The sequence below is a fragment of the Streptopelia decaocto genome (assembly GCF_964273445.1).
Source record: "Streptopelia decaocto genome assembly, chromosome: 17".
Lineage (NCBI taxonomy): Eukaryota > Metazoa > Chordata > Aves > Columbiformes > Columbidae > Streptopelia > Streptopelia decaocto.
In genome coordinates, this window is record NC_138672.1 from 6,006,919 (window position 1) to 6,028,646 (window position 21,728).

The 21,728-nt window shown below is 40.5% G+C and overlaps 1 protein-coding gene across 2 annotated transcripts in view; it reads right to left on the bottom strand.

Moving 5' to 3' along the window:
- CDK5RAP2 (CDK5 regulatory subunit associated protein 2) overlaps window positions 1-21,728 on the bottom strand; it is a 71,572-nt gene that overhangs the window by 32,544 nt on the left and 17,300 nt on the right. For both annotated transcript variants that reach the window (XM_082068097.1, XM_082068098.1), the window contains 9 exons: window positions 18,200-18,370; window positions 17,043-17,216; window positions 10,527-10,624; window positions 8,082-8,212; window positions 6,860-6,975; window positions 6,236-6,364; window positions 3,046-3,141; window positions 1,456-1,503; window positions 642-829 (listed from right to left, as the gene is read on the bottom strand). In XM_082068097.1, coding sequence (XP_081924223.1) covers window positions 642-829; window positions 1,456-1,503; window positions 3,046-3,141; window positions 6,236-6,364; window positions 6,860-6,975; window positions 8,082-8,212; window positions 10,527-10,624; window positions 17,043-17,216; window positions 18,200-18,370 — 1,151 coding nt within the window. The remainder of the gene's footprint in view (window positions 1-641; window positions 830-1,455; window positions 1,504-3,045; window positions 3,142-6,235; window positions 6,365-6,859; window positions 6,976-8,081; window positions 8,213-10,526; window positions 10,625-17,042; window positions 17,217-18,199; window positions 18,371-21,728) is intronic.

Genomic DNA, 21,728 nt, shown 5'->3' on the forward strand with positions numbered 1-21,728 from the left:
TGTTTGTGCCACTAAGCATATAAACCAGCATTTAAGACAACTGCATTTGTACAGCTAGCATTTGAAATGGCAGAAGCTAACTAGGCTTTTATGTCTTTGGTACCTAGTGTCACGAGTGAGAATTCAGTTATGCAAAGTACAGGCTCATCACCAGTCAATCCGGTCATTTTTACTTGAACATTGAAAAGATCACACACTAGAATGGTAAAGATGATGATGCTGGAATCACTCATTAGCAGACTTGTGAGAAAAGTTAACAAATAAAACAATGTTATCTATTCATCTCCTCAGAGGGTAGTATCTCCTCATTCACCACTAACTAGTGCTTTGACAACTAAGCCCATTTATGCCTTTTGGAGGGACTAGGCCCACCCTGCAAAAAGCCCCTACAGTAAAGCTCCGTATACCAGTAACTTTGGAGAGGTTTTTTCCTTGTAATGGGTTTTTCATAAGGATTTCTACTGATAGTATGTTTCCTAATTACTTAATTGCATGATAGACTAAAATGGCTCTGAAGGCGCCTTGCCAATCTCTCAGGTAAATTAGACAGTGCTATTATCTAAATTCACTTTAGCAAAATTACTTTCTTCTCTTCTTAAATAGAAATACTGTCAAAAGCAGAGCATATCCCTCATACTTACGTAGATTCCAGTACAGATGTTCTATTTTCTCTTAAAGGAGATGTGAGCAAGTTCTCTTCTGTTTCATGTTCACTCATTCCTGTTCTGTCAAAGTGTTTCCCATTTGTATCATGTTCAAACTGAGGCTTATTTGGACTCCTATAGTGTCTATCTTTGCAGAAACTCTCTGAATAGCCCGATGGAGTTATCTGCAAAAAAATGGGAAACATTTTCTTATTACACAGGTATTTAATGTTCTATTAAATTCAGGGCTGTAATCTTTTTGTAATCGGGTTTTGTAATTCCTGATGCTCTTTATCTACATTAAGAAGCATCCATAGACATTTCACTTACTATTTATTAATAGCAAAACTGATTAACATCTATTTCATATGATTAATTCATAGTGATCAGTTGTTTAGTAAGTAGTAAGTAGATTTCCCTGAAGGTCATTATCTATGAAGAGTTATGAAACTTCTAGAATGTAGCCTGTAGATTGCAGTGAACCTTTTTATTAGTTCACCTTTGAATCACCTGTCTTTACAGTACTAAATTCTTTCCTGTAATCTCCAGACGGGAGCCCTGATGGCCAGGACAAGAAGCAACTTGAAGTATTTACAAACTGCCTTTTTTTTGTATGTAACACCATGGACATGTCCTAGGAAATTTCTACACAGGTTCTTGACAGTATTTCAACCTCTATTTAAAATCAGTGAAAGTCTCTTGATTAAATTACATGAGAATCCATACTGGGCCCATTTGGATCTGGTTTCCATCAGCAGCAAGAAATAAAGGTGTTAAAGAGTCAAGAGAACCTTTACAATACATCACTTACCTGTTTATCCACCTCACAAGGAAAATCCAAAGATACCTGAAGGCATACCTAGTACACAGAGAAACACAGAAATTACAGATTTCAAAGAACAGAACATCATTATTCTTCAAAATTACTAACCAATATGCCACATTTCATGTTATATTTTGGCATGTTATGATTTACACAGAGTCACAGAATGTTCGGGATTGGAAGGGACCTCAAAAGCTCATCCAGTGCAGTTCCCCCGCCGGAGCAGGAACACCCAGATGAGGTTACACAGGAAGGTGTCCAGGCGGGTTGGAATGTCTGCACAGAAGGACACTCCACAACCTCCCTGGGCAGCCTGGGCCAGGCTTTGCCACCCTCACTGAGAAGAAGTTTCTTCTCAAATTTAAGTGGAACCTCTCGTGTTCCAGTTTGAACCCATTACCCCTCGTCCTATCATTGGTTGTCACTGAGAAGAGCCTGGCTCCATCCTCCTGACACTGCCCCTTTAGTTATCTGTAAACATTAATGAGGTCACCCCTCAATCTCCTCTTCTCCAGCTCCAGAGCCCCAGCTCCCTCAGCCTTTCCTCATAAGGGTGATGTTCTTCATCATCTTTGTTGCCCTGCGCTGGACTCTCTCCAGCAGTTCCCTGTCCTGCTGGAACTGAGGGGCCACAACTGGACACAAGATTCCAGGTGTGGTCTCACCAGAGCAGAGCAGAGGGGCAGGAGAACCTCTCTGACCTACTGACCACCCCCTTCTAACCCACCCCAGGTCCCATTGGCTTCCTGGCCACAAGGGCCCAGTGCTGGCTCATGGTCACCCTGCTGTCCACCAGGACCCCCAGGTCCCTTTTCACTGCTCCCCAACAGCTCACTCCCAACTTATACTGGAACCTGGGGTTGTTCCTACCCAGATTCAAGACTCTACGCTTGCCCTTGTTATATTTCATTAAATTTTTCCCCACCCAACTCTCCAGCCTGTCCAGGTCTCTGGATGGCAGCACAGCCTCTGGCATGTCAGACACTCCTGAAAGGTTCAACTTTAATTACACTGCACGATCTTCTAAGGTCCCTTGCAACACGAGTTATTTTATGATTCCAGGATGCTTTATATTACATCTATTTTGAATGACAGAATAAGAGGACAGCAGATCTTTGTGTGTATGAAAATGTGGTCAACAAGTTACCAAAACATCAAGTATTTCAACCCTGAAGAAGGATCTACAGTATTTTTTTCCTCAATCATAGCAGCAAGCAAACCTTATACAATTTGTGTTATAGGCCTGACTGCAATGGAGGTTGAAGATCAAAGCGTGTGTATGTAAAGAAACACCATTTCCAGGGATTTTCTGTCATCTCCATTAAGGAAGATTATGAGCACTTGAACAAAAGCAAATAAGGACCAGAATGAAAGCTATCATGACTGCAAAACCCTAGCAGCAGAAAAATAGAGGAAAAAGCTTTCAGAAACTCTTTAGGACAACAATTAGTTGAAAGCAAAATCAGATACCAAGAGAAGTATGCTTTGTTTGCAAAAGACTTCATGTTCTAAGAAAATGTTTAAAGGCATGCAGAGAAAAGAGCACTGAAACATAATGTACCCAGATTGGAGTCCTACCTGGCTGACCCTCTCAGAAAATGGACTGTTCTGTTTCTTCCTGTCATTGTCACCATCTTCAGTCTCCATCACAGGCTCCTCTGTTATTTCAAGACACTACACAAAGTATGGAATGATGTGAAAATGTAGCACAAAAAAAATACTGTGAGATGAAACATGCATAAATAAGTCAGTGACATGTCTTAAAAGAGAAATAAAAAAAGCCTGTAATACAAAGTAACAAACACGGAATTAGATTTCTTCAACAAGATCAAAGACAATTAATATAAAACCCAGGCATGACTCATATTAAATACAGTGAAACTTGATCTTACACATTCCTTCATTTTCATTTAACCCTTTCTCCTCAGAATTTACAAAAAAATACAAAAATCACTTAACCTCTTCTGGCAAAGGCCTCCTGTCTCCAGCCATGTTCTAATTGTGCCTATTTTATTTGCCAATTTCCAGAATTTATTTTCACTTGCTACACAATTTAGGAAGCAATAGATGCTTGTAAAACAAAGCCCATGGGCAAGGCTGCTTGAAGGTAAAGAGGCCCAAGAGAGTTGGTCAGTGTTCAGGGACTGTTTCTACCGGGCACAAGATCAGAGCATCCCAACATGTAGGAAGCCAAGGAAGGGAGCCGGGAGACCTGTGTGTTTAAACACCGCATTTGTGTATTAAAATTAAACTTAATTGCACATAGAACTTATCCACCCACAAGAATCATCTTTTATGACTCAATATTTTTAATATTTGCGTTTCCCAGGCCATTACTTGGATCAATAAGTGATGCTTCTTAGAATGAAACTCTCCCCTGAGAAGCAGGTTATGGGACACTATGACAATAAATGACGCAGTTTGAGCCTGGTCCTACAGTTCTGTGTCTGAGAGGCTGAAAATAAACTTTCTGCGCTCCAAGGAGCACAACCTAATGTTCAACAAAAGATTAAAAGAAAATAAGTGTCTTAAGGCAAGGAAAAAAATAGTCTACCAAGACTAAGCTACCTGTTTAAAGTATTTCCTTGGAGACTGGAAACCTTGAGAATGTTTTTCCTAAATGAACCACTGATACACTTGGTTTGCAAAGATCCCTGGAGCCCTGGGGGCTGAAATCACTGAGGCCGCTTCTCTCGGAGAAAGCAGATGTTCAGAGGACAGTACAAAAACAACCTTTTCCTCTCCTCCTTCTCCCTCCCTTCCGAACACGAAGCCAAGAAGCGGAGTCCTGGGGGCTGTCAGACCTTTGGGAGACGCCCTGCAGAGGCGCCAACGTGCAGATTCGTCTGATTTGTGCTCAAAAAGAAAGATGGGTTCATTTTAAGAACCCGAGAAGGATACGTCTCCCTGTGTCTGTCCAAATTCCTCTTATAGCACATATGTTAGTGTCATCTCGGTACTACCTGCCAACAAATTCTAGCCCAAAATACGCACAAAAAAAATAGAACTTCGGGTTTTTTGACAATGGTTATTAGTATGCAAAACACACTGTTGTCACAATCCATACGCCAAAAACTTGGCAGCTCTTTATTGCCAAGAGTGATAAAATGGTACTTCTTAAACTAAAAACCTTTACTTACAGATCCTTTAACCTTTGAGCTCCATAGTACTATTAACATTCTGGCCCAGGTTAAAATACCATATTTTACTTCCCTATTTTACCAGAATGTTGAGGTTTGTTTCTATTTTACAAGCTTCATTCTTTGTCATCCTACATCTAATTTCACGTAGACAGTTTTTTAAGTAGCCCCGTATGTTCTTTTCATGCTGAGACAAACGCAGGAGTGCACAGTGTCTTGTCATTATCATCTTACTGTCTTGTCATGATCATCTTAGTGTCTTGTCATGATCATCTTAGCAATGGACACAAATTCTTTGGGCATTAACGACAGCATCGGTGGGGGGGCAGCACCCTCTGCCGGATGATGAGGCAAATTGCTAAATATAATTAATCTATAGCAAGTGCATGCACTCTGAAACAGATTGCCCACAAGCTTTTCATGCAAACCTATTACAGTAACATGTAAATTCATTATTTTAATGAAAGCCATGGCATCCCTGAAGGTCGATCTATAAATTAAAACATATTTCAATTAAAGGTAACATGAGCACATCTTAAAATTGAGAACAGCGAGAATATTTTGTGACTTTTGATGATTGTTCCCATTGCATCTGCAGCACAAACAGTAAAAGACATGACCCTTTTTCCAGATTCTGCAGAATAAACTGTCCTGCAGAAAATCATCAATGCCACAGTCCCAGGTCTATAATTAGGCAATCCCTACACACAACTGATTCAAATTATGCCTGATTTTTAATGGAGTTAATTCAGAAATCCAAGACACAAAATACCAGCAACATCATTATTCCTTTAATATTTTTACCTTTCTATTCAATATGTGGTGCGCAAGAACAATGTAACTGAAAGCAAAAACCACAGCACAATATAAAGAAAGGAACCACATTATAACAAGCTGGAAGGGTCACCAGAACCTGCCAGAGCCTCCTGAACATCCTCCAGCATTCACACATAATAAGGCACATGGGGACACAGCACCCAAAATGCTTCTCAGTGGAAGGATTTTGCAAGATCTCTTCTTCCCCACAGCTCAAAGCAGCCTTGGCTTTGGGCAAAAGAACGGAACCCCCCAGGATCACCTCCTTGCACCCCTCAGCAATCCATCACTTCTTCATATACTTATATGTGCTACACCGAGAAACAAACATGTTTAAGTGAGCCAACATGCTATTCTTTCTTTTTTGGCCTCAGTGAACCTTAGTTGTTCTGCAGATGCAGAAGAGATATGAACTGAGCTCTTACAGAACCAGACACAGCCTGAGAATGACTCTTGAACAGCAGACACTCAGTAATAGCTAAAATGTTATATAAGATAGTGCCTTCTTTGTAAAATTAACTATTTCCTCCCCTTTCAATTGGCAAAAAAATGTATCACATACCCAATTAATATTTTAATGTGTAAGTTGTTTCCTTAAAATCAACTTGAGACATCACTGAGCACTTGCATTGAGCTGATTCTGTTGTGCTAACATCTTGAAGTTGTTTACATCATTAATTTAAAAAGTTATTATAAGGAATTAGCAACCTAAGCCCTGGGGGTTTTACACTCATTCTGCACTGATGGAAACGACTCCACAAGGTATATTAGATGTGAGAGTCGGATTCACTACTTTAACACAGAAAACCTACCTCACTGTGGTTTAATATTTTCAGTGCTTCCTTCCCTTGAGAATCTGTTGAACAACACCCAAGCTGTTTTTTCTTAAGCTCTTGGTTAATTGACTGCAGATCCTTAACCAGCAAGAGAAGGTCAGTAACCTGAATAACCAAAAGAAGAACAAGCAAAACTAGTAACATCCATACTAGCAGGAAAACGAATGAAGATTTGCAACTCCTGGGACAGAGTGTGCTACACAGAAATATAAATTATAGACACCACTACCACCTATGTGATTAATAAAACTGCATGAAATATACATTGTAGGATACTTAATGTCAAAACTTTTCTTTGGAGTTGGTATACTTCATGATGACTAAAATAGGGTATTGAATCTGAAACCTGAATCCAGGTGTCTAATGATCACAGAACCTTTGCAGCAAACCAACCATCTTCCAGCTGATTCTGAAGCTCATGTGGTGGAACAAAGACTAAATAGTTCATAAAAGGTGGATCACAAACCACAGAGATGAGAACTTCAAATCCTTTCAGAACTACCCAACTGTACCTACACAAACCTTTTTGAGAGAGGCACAAACTATAAGTGAAGCAGAATTAATTCGTTACAAAGGGTGAATAATAAAAAAGATCAATACCTTTTTCTTAAGCTCTTCAAGAGATAGATGGTCTATCTGTAGGCTTAAATGGTCTTGTTCTCCTAAACAGATACTCATATAAGATGTTTGATCTCCACAGAACGATTGCGTTTCATCTGTCAAAATAACCAAGGACAGGAATTATTTCAGGAACTCTGTTTGCAGGAGAAAACAGCATAAAATGCAAAGACAGGACTTTTTGAATAAGAACCTACTAATAAGTCTGTGGGAGGCCAGTTCAAATGTTTCATCCCCCAAAATAAGCTCTCTGGTTAATTGAACAAATTTTGTCCTCATATTTCTTTGTTCTTCTGACACGCAGACATGCTGTATTTTCTGTGGCTGCATTTTCCGTGGTTATCAGCATGAGTTGTGAACGTAATTCTGAATTATAATTTGCATATTTAGCATTACAATTAGAAATAATTTTTAGGAAGGATAAGTAAGGCATGAATAGTTATTCTGTTTTAAGTATATTTTTATGAACATGAAATCATGGTCTCAAGGCGAAAAGCCGGGTTAGACGAAGTTATTGAATTTCTTTTGCTTTTGGGTCAAAAGATTGCATTAATTTAATTGAAAATAGCTACTTATTTATTTCATTTATAACTGCAGGAATTATTTGTTATGTTTCAATAAACACCTGTTCATTTACGATACAGATGACAGCTAATTCTATAAATATTAGATAGGGAGAAGGCATATATAAATTAGGACAAAGAAGAGACATCCAAATCCTACTCCCAGCTCTGACACTGATCCCACGGCTGCTGCGAGGACCCAAAGCTTCAGAAATCATTACTGATTTTCAGGATACCCTCGGGACCCTTTGGCCTGTCCTGGGTGTTTGTCATCCCTGCACTTTTGGGGCTGGAAACTCTGAACTGGCAGCAGCTTCTCGTTCCTCACTTACCATGGCTGTCAAGGGAGCGATGCTACAATTGAAAATCTAAGTTTAAAGGGCTAAGCGAACAGGCTTTATTGTTATTTATGTATTCCCTATGGAATAAAACAGATACATCTGTACATACGCAGTAAACTATATTTAAGAACATGCACTTATATTATTCTTTTCTATATCTAAGTATATACTAAAAACACCTCCAAAGAAGTACAACAAAAAGAGCTAGAAGGTAAGTTACATTTAAAAGCTTTACTATTTCTGAATTACAAAATAATAAGACCTCAAGAAAAGGGATGGGCTGCACATGTATATACACACCTTGGCGGTTTTTAATGTCCTTAATCTGATCTTCTAAGACCTTCTGCAGATTCCGATTAGCTAAAACGTCCTCTTCTAGTTGTTTCCGCAACATGAAAATGTTGTTTAGTTCCGTTTGCAAGCTGTTTAGACTAAAGAAAAGGAGAAAAAGAAACTTCAGGAATCAATTTGAAACATTTTGTTGTGCACCTCCACATCTTTTTGGCATCCAGGCTTCCACAAAGGGCCCATTGCACATCAGCCACTGCTGGTTTTCATCACACAGTCACATCATTTGATGTATAAGAATAAATAAATCCCTACAGAGAAAGATGAGACCAAACCTTTACATACGCATCCTTTTCTTGCTGTTTTGAGCGGTGCTGCTTGTAAGTCAGTTTAAACACGACAAATATATTCTACCAGCCAACTTCTGTGTAATTCCTTTTTAAGAAAACCAAAATTACTAACTTCTGAAAAGTATGTCAGAAAAAATATCACTTTTATCATACTGATGGCTCTGTGATTCCATTATAGAGTGACCATGGAACCCCTGTTCCCTTGCTACAGAACTACACTCTATAAGATTTTTTTAGATTGTGTTTCATTGAAAATATGATCCAGACACAACTAACTGTTTTATTTCTCCGTTTATCCAACAGTCCGTAAAAAGACCTTTTAAGGTCTAAATTGGCTCAATTATCTCAATGGGGTGTAAATATCAAAACTTACAAATGATAATTTGTCAACATGAATTAATTCTTTAAGTAGGTTTCTTCTAAGGTGGCCACCGAAGCTCCTCCTTTAGCATCAGTCACTGTCCCTCTGGCTGTCCCTTGCCAGATCGTCCCCACGCCCATCAACAACATCAACCAGACTGTTCCGATCAGCCCACAAAAAGACTTAAGAACACTAAAAACTGAAATTATACTAAAATGAACCAAACTTAATTTAATAACAAATAAATAACAAGGTATTACTGAACTCACATTCTTTATTTTCACATTGATTTCATTCAGAACCTCGCTGTTTTAAGACAAAAGAAGCTGCTGTAGAATTTCCAATCCACTGCACTAAATGCAGGAGGCTCTACAGAACATACAGCACATCATGCTCGTGTGAGAATAACAGTGTATTGTAGAAATGCATTAATTAAAAGACAACACGTATGAAAAGACTCGCAGTCTGACTTGTGACAAGTGTGCTGGTGTGTTTATTGCTTTAACCAATTCTCCCTCACTCAAGAGCATCTTTGAAGGAAAAGCTCTTAAATGCTCAGAAAAACATTGAAAATAAATACAAACCAGCACATTGCTAGAAGCTAAGTAAGCACATTTTCTCCTTTTCATGAGTTAAAGGTTCCAAAAGAAAAAGCATTGATTCCCTGCTTGGAGAGACAAGAACTGTCATGGTCCTGACATCCGGTAGCTTATTTTGAAAAACAACCACCCAGGTTGCTTAAAATAAATAACGCCTAAAAGAAGATATGTCAGCAAGAAAACAGATGTTTGCCTAAAATCCGTGTCACTGCTGATGGCAATTACACAAATGAGGACGCTGAATTTATCTGCGGGGCTGGTTTATCAGCTCCCCAGAACTTTGGGGGTACAAGGTTTCCTTGGTGAGATTTACAGCACATCTCAGCCCACAAAACTACGAGGAGGAGAAATGAGAAGACCTGCCCCCAACTCCCAGCTCTGCCGTTGAATCATTGTGCATCCCCTGCATGAACACGCATCGCTCTGTGCATCCTGTTACTCCACATCACAAAAACAGAACTAATGATCCTGCTCCTGATCCCACAGAATTAATTGTAAAGATCCTGTTAGACTAATGATGGTAACTACAGTTATAATTTTCCTCATTTGAAAGATCACAGAATGACAGAATGTCAGGGGTTGGAAGGGACCTGGAAAGCTCATCCAGTGCAATCCCCCCATGGAGCAGGAACACCCAGATGAGGTTACACAGGAAGGTGTCCAGGCGGGTTGGAATGTCTGCACAGAAGGAGACTCCACAACCCCCCTGGGCAGCCTGGGCCAGGCTCTGCCACCCTCACTGAGAAGAAGTTGCTTCTCAAATTTAAGTGGAACCTCTTGTGTTCCAGTTTGAACCCATTACCCCTTGTCCTATCATTGGTTGTCACTGAGAAGAGCCTGGCTCCATCCTCCTGACACTCACCCTTTATATATCTGTAAACATTAATGAGTCACCCCTCAGTCTCCTCTTGTCCAGCTCCAGAGCCCCAGCTCCCTCAGCCTTTCGTCACACGGGAGATGCTCCACTCCCTTCAGCATCTTTGCTGCCCTGCGCTGGACTCTCTCCAGCAGTTCCCTGTCCTGCTGGAACTGAACAATTGCCTGTTACAAAATGATCAGCACTCCAGTTAAGCTGCACCCTTTTTCACAACTTCTGACTTTTGCCCTTTGAGTTCACATTATCCACCAAAACAGAAAACATACTTACCTATCCGATTCTTTGAAGGTCTTCACTAGTGTAGAATAAATATTCTGTTCCTTTCTTAAAGCAAGGATCAGCTTTTCGTATTCAGCTTCTTTATTTTCCTAAATTAAAACAAGAACATAGTAAGCTTACAGTGTAAATTTTAAGTTTGTGTTTCTACAACTATGTGGGTACCTGTGTTCTGAGGAAAACATGAAAGAAATACAAATTTGCTGAACAGGACTGCCCGCTTCTGAAGCCTAATATGGATCTGGAAACCATTCATGATACTCAAAAATGGCTATTATTGAAGAAGATAAATGCTTTTTCACTATTTACCTACCGTGAGTTGTATATCTAAATAGTGGTTTATCATTTTTATCAGTGCCTGAAAAGCTTTTGTTCCAATCCTGAGCACCTGCCAGGTTTATAACTCAACAACCCAAAGACAACCTGGCAGGTACAGATTTCAGAGGAGGGAAAAGGAGGGCAAGGAAATCAGACAAACCCAAGCTCCAAGCACACATTTCAGGACATTGTCCTAACTGCCTTCTCTGTATTCTGGATAAAATTTGCTTTCTGTAAACTCTGCTCCATTTCTGAACAAAAAGGACTATACGGAGCGGACAAATAAAGGACGAACATGTCAGATACACGCTCGTTGAGTCAGTTTTCTGCACGCTCAGCTGGGTCACTACGAGCTGCTTCTTTACCTGTGCAAAGCAAATAGTTTACCTGCAGTCTTGCTCACAGAAGGTATATTACTATTATTAGAATAAATCCCGACTCTTAGGCTGCATTCTCAGTAAGGATCCAATAAGTTCCCCAGACTTTTTTCACTTCAAAATAACCACACAGCCACTTTTTCAGCGGGAGGCAAAAAATGCAGCTATTTAAAGGAGTATTTGCGTGCAGTTAGCACATAAAAATATGTAAGATATCAGCCATCTCGGAAGAGAAAGTAACTGGGATATCAATAGCAAATTTACATGTCTTAATGTCAGACGCATATTCTGCCTCTGTTTGAGAGGAACAGTTGGTCTTGTTGCTTCTCTCAGTTTTCTTCTTCAACTGAAAACTGAAAGAAAGAACAAGAAAGTGCCACAGCTAAGGGGGAATGTGCATGGCTGCAGTACAACAAGATAACCCTGGAGAGCAAGAATGACAGGTAATTCTATTTTCCCATATTACAATCTCAAGATTGGAAACTAAGCTCTCAAGAGGTACTAAATCATTAGTGAAGAGATCATTAACAAGGAAGAAATCTACACCCAGGAGTTTTAAGCAGATGTTATTACTCCGATTGCAATTCCTAAGGAAGGAATCGCAACAAAAATTCAGCTACAGTAGCATCTCGTTAATTCACACTAACAACGCGAAGACTCTGTTAATTTGAAAAATTCAGTATTCTGCAAAGTAAACAGCACAAAATCAAGGACAACTGTTGTTTACTTTTAATTATTTACACTCATACTTGCCAGTATGCTAGCAAATATGTTGAATAATATTTTGCAAGTGTAATCAAGTTTTGATCGGATTCCTCCTGTGAAGGTAATCTGCATGTCAGATCCTACTGCGGAAAGAGGAGCTTCCACCACCCAATGCTACAGATGCTTTGAAGAAGTGACCTTGCCTTTCTCCATGTTCATCCTGTTCAGCTCCCATCCTTCCTAACGGTAGCTGGATTCTAACACATTTCCAGATTCTAGTGCAACCTATTAAATTATTAAATATTACTCTATATACGAAGTGCAAAATACTGAGCTTCCAGTTTATTATCTAGCTGAGCACACAGCAATAGCTTCTGCTCACCGAGAAACACAAAAGCAAACAGACGGAGGTGGGTGATCCAGAGTCCATCAATACAAAAATCTCTACTAAAAAAACCCTGTGAAATCGTACATCAGGAGTCTCATCAGTGCGTCGGAATCTCAGCCTTTTAAGAACAGTCGCTAAACATAAAATACACAGATTGCAATTGAACTTGGAAAAAAGTTTGATCACAGTGACACTGATCAATGACGTAGAAAGCAACAGGAAAAAATACATCTTTTGACTTAATTTAGTCGGTTAACAGTCTGTTAAAAGTTTTAGTGAACTCTTCCATATGTCTGATACAAGCCTTGCAATTATTACTGAAGCCACTACAGAACTACATCCTAATTAAAAGCTCTCTCCGAAGCACTGGCAAAGTAATGTCACTCTGAAGAGCTTACGGTACACAAATCAGATGATGGTTGTCACCAATTGCTCAGGGTCTGTGGCTGCTGTACCAGCAAAGCAGCGCTACACACAGAACCAGGCTCCGCTTTCCTATGTTTGTTTTAGAATTCCCAGGTTAATTTAGTTCTACATTTGCACGAGAATCTCAGTTAGCTCATGAAATCCTCCTCCCCCCCTTTTTTTTTCCGGCATGACAGGAATCACAAGGTGTTTCTTAATTCCAAATGTCACAGACTACACACAAATGATTAAATTCTAAATTCAACCAGGTAGAGGTTCACAAAATCACGAAGAAGCGTTCTTGATTTGTCAGAAATTTCCAAGAATAATAAGGATAAGTAGATAGAGCAAGAATTTTTTTGGTACATTATTATTGTCATTTCTAAATAAAGCGTAGGAGTGAATTATTCCAATCAGCTCCCCAATGGTACACAAACCATAAGGCTGCTCTGTAACTTAAATAGACCATAATGCTGTGGGAGTTAATGAAACATTAAACCTCTTGACACATGGTGTGAGGGAAAATGTGTTAGAGGAGATAGCTGCAAGACATTCAGGACCATATTGCAGTGAAAGATTTATATTCCCATGAAAGGAGGCAATCTAATACATTAAAGTCTATATTTAAGTCTGAAATACTATTGCTAAGCAGCAGTGGTGGAAAACATAACTTACTTTCATTAAAGGTTTCTCAAATTGTGAGCAATGAAAGTAAAAGGTTTATACCTCTGCAATAAATAACTTATTAGCAAAGTCACAAGAATATCCAGTTGCCTCACTCTCTTGCTTACAACAGCCCTTGGGATCATTTTAAATGCTCTGAAGGTCAGAGGATGAAAAATTGAGAGAAGGCCATAACCTGCACCTCATCACCGATCCATCCATCCACCAGGACCAGGATTTGATCATTTCTTCTAACACTGCAGTAAAACTTTATGGTCTACCATAACTGAAACAATCACTAATAAGATTAGAATTGTTACAGGGCACTGAGTCATATCCAAAAATGAAAATCACTACAGCAAAAGATTTTGGTGGTGACTTTTAGAAGAAGTCATCTCCACCGCAAAAAACGTCACAAAGCTGATGGCTCTGAGGAACTTATGGGTGTTATGCGAGGCAACACCAGTGGAGTATACACAGATCTCCAAATATCACCTCATCAGGCTACCTCCTTCAAGATGAAATTTCTGCTAATGAGGGCATGGTGAGACACACCAACCACATCCATTCCCCTCCCCGGGGCCATGCTCAGTGTCACAGGTAAAACCAGCAGGTTTAAAGTGTGTTAAGACAAAAAAGATGGCTGTTTTCAGCTATAAGCTCATCTCATCAGATCAGAAACTGAACTACCACCCTGCTTATATGTTCACAACACCAATTTCACAACGATTCACAGCCTGCATAGTGCAGCAATAGCACCAATTCCAGCTCTCACAACAGCCATCAACTGCGATGCTCTGGTTACATCAGTAACTTCCATGTGTTGACTATAATCCCTTCAGCTGCAGCAAATTAGACATCACAACTGTGTGCACACTGCCTTCAGTTCCCTGACTGCACAGTCTTAACTCCCCAAATACAGGAGTAATTATAACCAAAGTCAAATAACGTGCTGATCATCCAGGAATCGGAAAGTGCCTTGTGTCTGCAGAAGCCTCAGATGTGCCTTGCAGTGTAGCAGCTAACTACATTTCCTATGCCACCCTCAAGTGGAGTATAAGCTCCCCCTCACAAAAAACAGACATCATGGAAAGGTTACATTACAGCAAATCCAACATTTTTTTTTTTACACTTAGTGAAATCAATTTAGAATTAAAACTCGCATTACTGCGGCCCCTTACTACAGTATCAGCTGCATGCAACACAACAGAACCCAGAAACATAGATCAAGAACTGAACAAGAGCCACTTTTCTCAATTTTGCTGCTTTTCTCAGTAATAAAATGAATCACAGAGGTCTAAAAATATGTGTTAGAAATGTATTTACCTAACAAACACTCCAACAAAAAGAGCTTTGCAAGTATAGGAGTCTTGGTTGTGAGAGAAGAGCATTAACCACAAAACCAACTCAAGTTTCCAAATTATATGGAGTCCATTGCACTTCTAAATTCCTTGGCTGTAAAATACATTCCGTTCCGAGACTCCATAGATACCAGAGTCAGCAGTAGCGTGACTAACCTAATTATCGGTGCCCTCGCACACTCTCTCTCCAGCCCATGACAGTGGCTCAAGAATCCAAAGTCTAATTAGAAACTGTCACTTATCTTCCCTGGCCTGGCCAAGGCACCCAGCGGAGCTTTGGATGTTGGTTGCTTTAAAATGTATCGTTACATTAAAATAAAGCAAAAAGATATGATGAAAGAGAGAAAGTTCTGCATCTCTCAATTCAGTTTCTTCAACTTTAAAGATCAGTGGGGCTGGAAGAGCTCGGTTTCTGTTCTCTCTGGTGGGGAGGATCCAGCTGTGCGTTTGTTGAGAGTTGGTGGAGCGCTGCAAAGTCATCAAAGAGGCCGCGGCAGCCAATGAGAGTAGAGCTCGAGATGATCTGTGTCCAAAAATTTATGATTAATATGCCAAAGTGGGTTCTTACAGGAGATATCTCACATCAAGGTTGAGCTGAGAGGACAAAGGGTTGTGATTAGGTATTGTTCACAATCACGAAGTGAACCAGCAACAGAGAATAGACGGTGATTAGAAGGTGGCGCTGGGTCATTACCATGCACGGCTTCGCCCGCTGCTGTTCTCTCCTGGTTAGACACCGGTATTGGAAGTGGGGTGTACAGAGGAAAGGCAGTGTTTGATTTTCATTAAGTCTGTCTGATTTTCTGTCACTTTTGGGTCCCTTCATGAGAAAAGATACACACATGCACTGCAGTTTGTTTTACAGAGATAGAATTTCTGCGCAGCCTTTTACAGGTTTCATTTTCCCTGCATGTATATTCATATATACATTGATATACCCTGGCAAAGAGTTATGCGAGTCCTTTACTCCGAGCTTGTCGAACAACCCATGACTCAAAGTGCACTCGCAGCTACCTTGTTTAATAATAGTGCCCATAACATACCAACCATCTCATCACTAGGGTGTTCAGAATGTGACACGAGATGTAGCGCTCATGTTTTCTTTGCCATTGGTTCACTTTATTTTAAACATCCTTGGGCAAATCTCATTAATGAAAATGAAATAGCTCGCAACAATTGCTTGAAAAGGCCAAAGTTTGCCCTGCTGAAGTCCAGGGTTGCAATTCTGCTAGCAATTCTGTTCCTGCCACAGGAGATGCTGCCAAGGCAGCCCTCAACCTTTACCGCTTCAACCAGACCCTCCTTGTTAGTGAGGATGAGGTCCAGCAATGCACCTCTTCTAGTTGGCTCCTCCACCCTTTGCATCAGGCACTGGAGGAACCTCCTAGACTGTGGCTGGCCGGCCGAGTAGTCCTTCCAACAAACGTCAGGGAAGTTAAAGTCCCCCACCACAACCAGGGCCTGTGACTGTGAGGCTGCTCTCAGCTGTCTGTAGAGGCCTCATCAACTTCCTCACCCTGATCTGGTGGCCTATAATAGACACACACAATAGTATCACCCTTGCCAGCCTGCCCCTTAATTTCCACCCATAGACGCTCAACTCGCCCCTCATCCGTGCCTGGACAACACTCACTACATTGTAGTTGCTCTCTCACATAAACAACAACTCCACCACCACGCCTGGCTGGCCTGTCTTTCCTGAAAAGGACATAGCCATCCATGACCACATTCCAGTCGTGTGCTGTCCCACCATGTCTCCGTAATTGCCACTAGGTCATAATCTCCTGCCCTAACAGGCTTCTAACTCCTCCTGCTTATTCCCCATGCTGCACACATTGGTGTGCAGGCATTTCAGAGAGCGAGCTGAGCACACCCATTTCACCCCAGGGGTATGGGAGGCCTCCCAGCCTTCATCAACTCTAGAGTGCTGCCCCACCAATGCAAGCCCAGCTACCACCACATCCCCCTTCGAGTCTAGTTTAAAGCTCTCCAAATGAGCCCTACTAATTCCTGTCCCAGCATCCTTTTGCCCCTGCGAGATAAACCTTTCCCACGTATCACTGTTTTGACTGATGTCTTGTAAAACCAGATGTTACCAAAGAACCCAAAGCCCTGCCTGTAGCACCAGGCCTGTAGACAATTTTGTGATGATATTGATCTGAAAGAAAAACAACCCCTTGCTATATGGGTGAATGACATGTGTGAGTCCACACCTTTGAAGCCAAAGTCAAAATTCTCTTCAATTTGAAGTCAAGGTTTTATCTGTAAACGATCAGAGTTATGAAAAACTCACCTCTAACTCTCGGACTATCTTGATGATTGACTGTTGAGACTGTGCAGCACATTTTTCCTTTACTAAGCCCTCATTTCTCAGTTCAAGTTCTTCATTGGCTCTTAGAAGGTTCTTGTACTTATTCAGGAGTTCCTGCAATTCCACATCCTTTTCTTTCACTGTTCCATCAAGTTTCTAAAAAAAGAAAACAATTAGATAGTTTTACAAAATTTACTCTAGTTTTATATTGTAAAAGAGATAAACAAAATTCAGGAGAATATTCAAGGATGATCCAACACGTATTCACAGAATCACAGAATGTCAGGGGTTGAAGGGACCTGGAAAGCTCATCCAGTGCAATCCCCCCATGGAGCAGGAACACCCAGATGAGGTTACACAGGAAGGCGTGGGAGGCCTCCCAGCCTTCATCAACTCTAGAGTGATGCCCCACTGATGCAAGCCCAGCTACAACCCCATCCCTCTTCGAGTCTAGTTTAAAGTTCTTTACCTGGCCCAGAAGAGATGAGCTCAATTTAAGATAATAGAAGCAAAAAAAAAAAAAAAAAGCAACAACCAAACAAAAAACAGCAGCTTTCCCCAGCTATCCAATCCTTTAAGTATTTAAAAATAGGTCAAAGCACGCACCTCGGTCTCCAGGTATTGACTGACCTCAACTATCACTCTTTGCAGTGCTGGTTTAATACCATCAGTAGTTTTCAGGGTTATACCTTCAGTTATAACAAAACTGTGCAGGGGTCTGTTAACATTCAGGCAGCTCCTTTCTCTTATATGGCATTTTGAATGAGCTCCAAAAGACAGATAAAATATTTCAGTATCTATACCTAGTCCTAAACTTCCAGTTTCTGCACAATGCACTGAAAATCATCGGCACTTCAGAGCTTTTAAAGTATCTTACCACAACAGTGCTATTCTACGTAAGTATTAGTAAAGCTTTCTTCCTCCTCTGTCCACACGCTTCATAAAACCCTAACAAGAAATCTTGTTGAATGACACACACTCTATAATTATATGTCTGTTCTGCAAATAGTGTTATAAAAAGTGAAGGATTATCATAAAAATCAACAGTAATTCCAAATACGAATGTGATTTTGTAATAATTCCTCATACAAAATCAAATGATAACTTTCCAGTTTTCATTTCAACTTAAGTCTACCCACCTGAAGCAGTAGCTCCTTTTGATTGACATTGTCTGTCAGCTGCTTGATAACTAGTTCTTGGTTCTGCAACTTCTGATTGCTTTCACTCAAAAGAATATTGTAATGATGTTCAACTGCTTTTTCTTTCTCACTCATTTCACCATGTAATTTCTCTAGTTGATTTCTAAGGTCCTGCAACAAAAAAGAAACTGAATATTTAGCAAATCAACTTGAAAAAAAGTTTAAGACTAACAATCCACATTATTAGCTTAACTTTCCATTGCTTGAAATTACTCATACCACTGAATAGTCTGGAGAATGTATTTAAGTCAGTGTCTTTCTCTTGACATCAATGAACACAATTAAAGAAAGTTTTAGATGAGTGTCAGTATTGTCTTCTAAAAACTAGGCTGCTATTCTTTAAATGCTTTTCATATAGAACGACTGGAGTCCAAGGTTGTTGGAATATCATGCACGTAGATGTTGTTGCTGTCAAAATGAACATTCGCTTCTGAGTCAATTTACTCCCTTGCTAGGAATAGGAGAAAATAGGTTACGGGTGATTCGGTTTGTCATTTGCTCTTTTTCTCATCACACCATGAAAATTCTTGCACTAACATTGTATTACTAGTTACTTTTGCATCAAACGAAAGGTCAGAAATGCTAAAACATTTTCTTTTCACAAGAGCACAAACTTCAAATGACCGTGATTTGAAGTTGTGAACTGAACCTGATCTCGATTCTGGCTGTTAATTACTTCCTACAGCTCCACAATTAGTTGCATCATCTCCACATCTCAGTTCCCTGGCAGAGAAACGTGCACTCCTTGTTCGTTTTGCTTCTAAATCACAAAACATTTCCTTTCAACAGGGACTTGAAAGGATCTGTTGGGATCAACACGGACTATTGCAATATAAAAAGCAGGATTATACTCTGCAGGTCACAGACTTGACGCACACCACAATATCTTTCTCCTCTCCATTCCTGCAGATCCTTCAAGTAGGTCATGTCCAGCATATTCACATAAAACAAGTGTATTCGAAGCAAAGGATCAACTGCAGCATTATGATTTTCACCGCATTGCAAAATTTATTCCTCGGCTTTCTATTTTTATATTGTTTTATATTGTTGCATCACTGAGAGGCTTTAAGTGAGTGCATTACCTGTTAGGTAATTACAGGAACACTTTTAACCCATCCTATAACTTTAAGTGACCAACGTTCTGTGACTTCTATGAAAATCATAAACAGCTTTCAGAAGATGACAGACATGCAGAGACAAAAGGTGCTGCTGCAATACCACCACTGCACCCCCTGTTATCTGATCTCAAGTCATCTCAGCGTACAACACTTGCCAGGTACAGAAACTACGCTTCTGTCTTTAAAGCATCAAAAATATTCTGGCTCTGTTGATGGAAAGAGGAGAACTGACAAGGCATACAACTGTGGAAAAAGTAAAAAAACCTGAGAGAGATTTGCAATTTGCAGATACTTTGCCTCTCCTATTTCTGCCCCCAGAGTTCCCGAAATCCTTCGCAGAACAGGCTAGAGCTGAGGCTGAAAATTATCTTCTTTGCATGAGCTTGAATTCTGTAACACACAAAACTATCCATCACTATAGCAGGTTGCTTGAACTCATTGACCACTCAAATTGTCTGGGAGAAAATCTATTGGTTTCTATACACTGAGTTGCAAGGATAATATAGTACCTACGGCTCACAGAGCATAAACTTTGCAATTCCCTCTGCCAGCCTTTTTCCCAAGAGACTTCCCTATGATTAATGATAGTTGAACTAAGAAAAATGAATGTGAAACACTATAATACAGAAGACCAGAGCAGACGCCTCCCCCTTCTTGTCAGGTGGAAAACAGGTTGGTGAATAATTAAGTCAGGAAGCTCCAAAAGCTCCCTCTCAGGCTAAACTACAGGTAGGAAGACTAAATAATAAATTCTGCCTAATGAGTTATTCTGCATTTCCCCTGATCAAATATGAATACCTAGTAAACACACTCTAATTGTCTACATTTAGGCCTAGAGAGAGAATGGGTCCTTAAAGTGTTTAATCATGCAAATTTGAACAAACTCTTCCGTCAAGCGGCACTGAATCTCTGTTGTAGACACAGAAACGTGGTGGACACAAGCAACATTACGGATGAACTGATGTTTATTCCTCATTTATTGTACTTAAGAATATATGCCCAAAAGTTCTTGTTTCAAAGAGCTTAAAGTGATGCTGAACTACTGCTTAACAGAAGCTTCTGGGAAGTACAGAACTGGGTTTTGCTTTTAAACTTGACCTAATAAAGAGCTAATAAATTGCTCAAGGACATCTATGGCCACTGCTCCAGGAGATGCCTAATAACAGGCACAGTCTGCCATTTGGATGATCAGCTCACATGTAGCAGTCTTAATTAATTTAGTTTAATTAACCTTCTTCCATTTCAGGACAGTAAAGCCCAAAGCATCTCAACAAGCTGGGTTTACAACAGGGCAGAAGGATGTTTTCTGGATCTTTAAGGTTTGGTTTGTTTTTTTTTAATAGCTATATCCAAAAATTCAGATTCTCTCAATTACAGAATCACAGAATGTCAGGGATTGGAAGGGACCTCAAAAGCTCATCCAGTGCAATCCCCCCATGGAGCAGGAACACCCAGATGAGGTTACACAGGAAGGTGTCCAGGCGGGTTGGAATGTCTGCAGAGGAGGAGACTCCACAACCTCCCTGGGCAGCCTGGGCCAGGCTCTGCCACCCTCACTGAGAAGAAGTTTCTTCTCAAATTTAAGTGGAACCTTTTGTGTTCCAGTTTGCACCCATTACCCCTTGTCCTATCATTGGTTGTCACCGAGAAGAGCCTGGCTCCATCCTCCTGACACTCACCCTTTATATATTTGTAAACATTAATGAGGTCACCCCTCAGTCTCCTCCAGCTCCAGAGCCCCAGCTCCCTCAGCCTTTCCTCACACGGGAGATGCTCCACTCCCTTCAGCATCTTTGTTGCCCTGCGCTGGACTCTCTCCAGCAGTTCCCTGTCCTGCTGGAACTGAGGGACCACAACCGGACACAATATTCCAGGTGTGGTCTCCCCAGGGCAGAGTAGAGGGGCAGGAGAACCTCTCTGACCTACTGACCACCCCCCTTCTAACCCACCCCAGGTACCATTGGCTTCCTGGCCACAAGGGCCCAGTGCTGGCTCATGGTCACCCTGCTGTCCCCAGGATCCCCAGGTCCCTTTCCCCTACGCTGCTCTCTAATAGGTCATTCCCCAACTTATACCTACAGTATATGAAAAGTCAGTGAAAATTTCCCTGTGAGTGCAGAGCTAAGACAACAGTTCATTAAAGATGTTGAGGGCATTTTCTACAGTTTAGGCAAATTCTTGCTGGCTTTATTCTAATAAATAGAAACGCTGATAAATAGATATATCTGAGCATAAATAGAACAGAATTTTTAAGGCTGTCTCATAAAAGGTTTGCATTGGATCACTGACGTGCTTTTCTATTTGTCAAAGAGCAAAATATCATGGCATATTTCTTTGCTCTCACATATCTG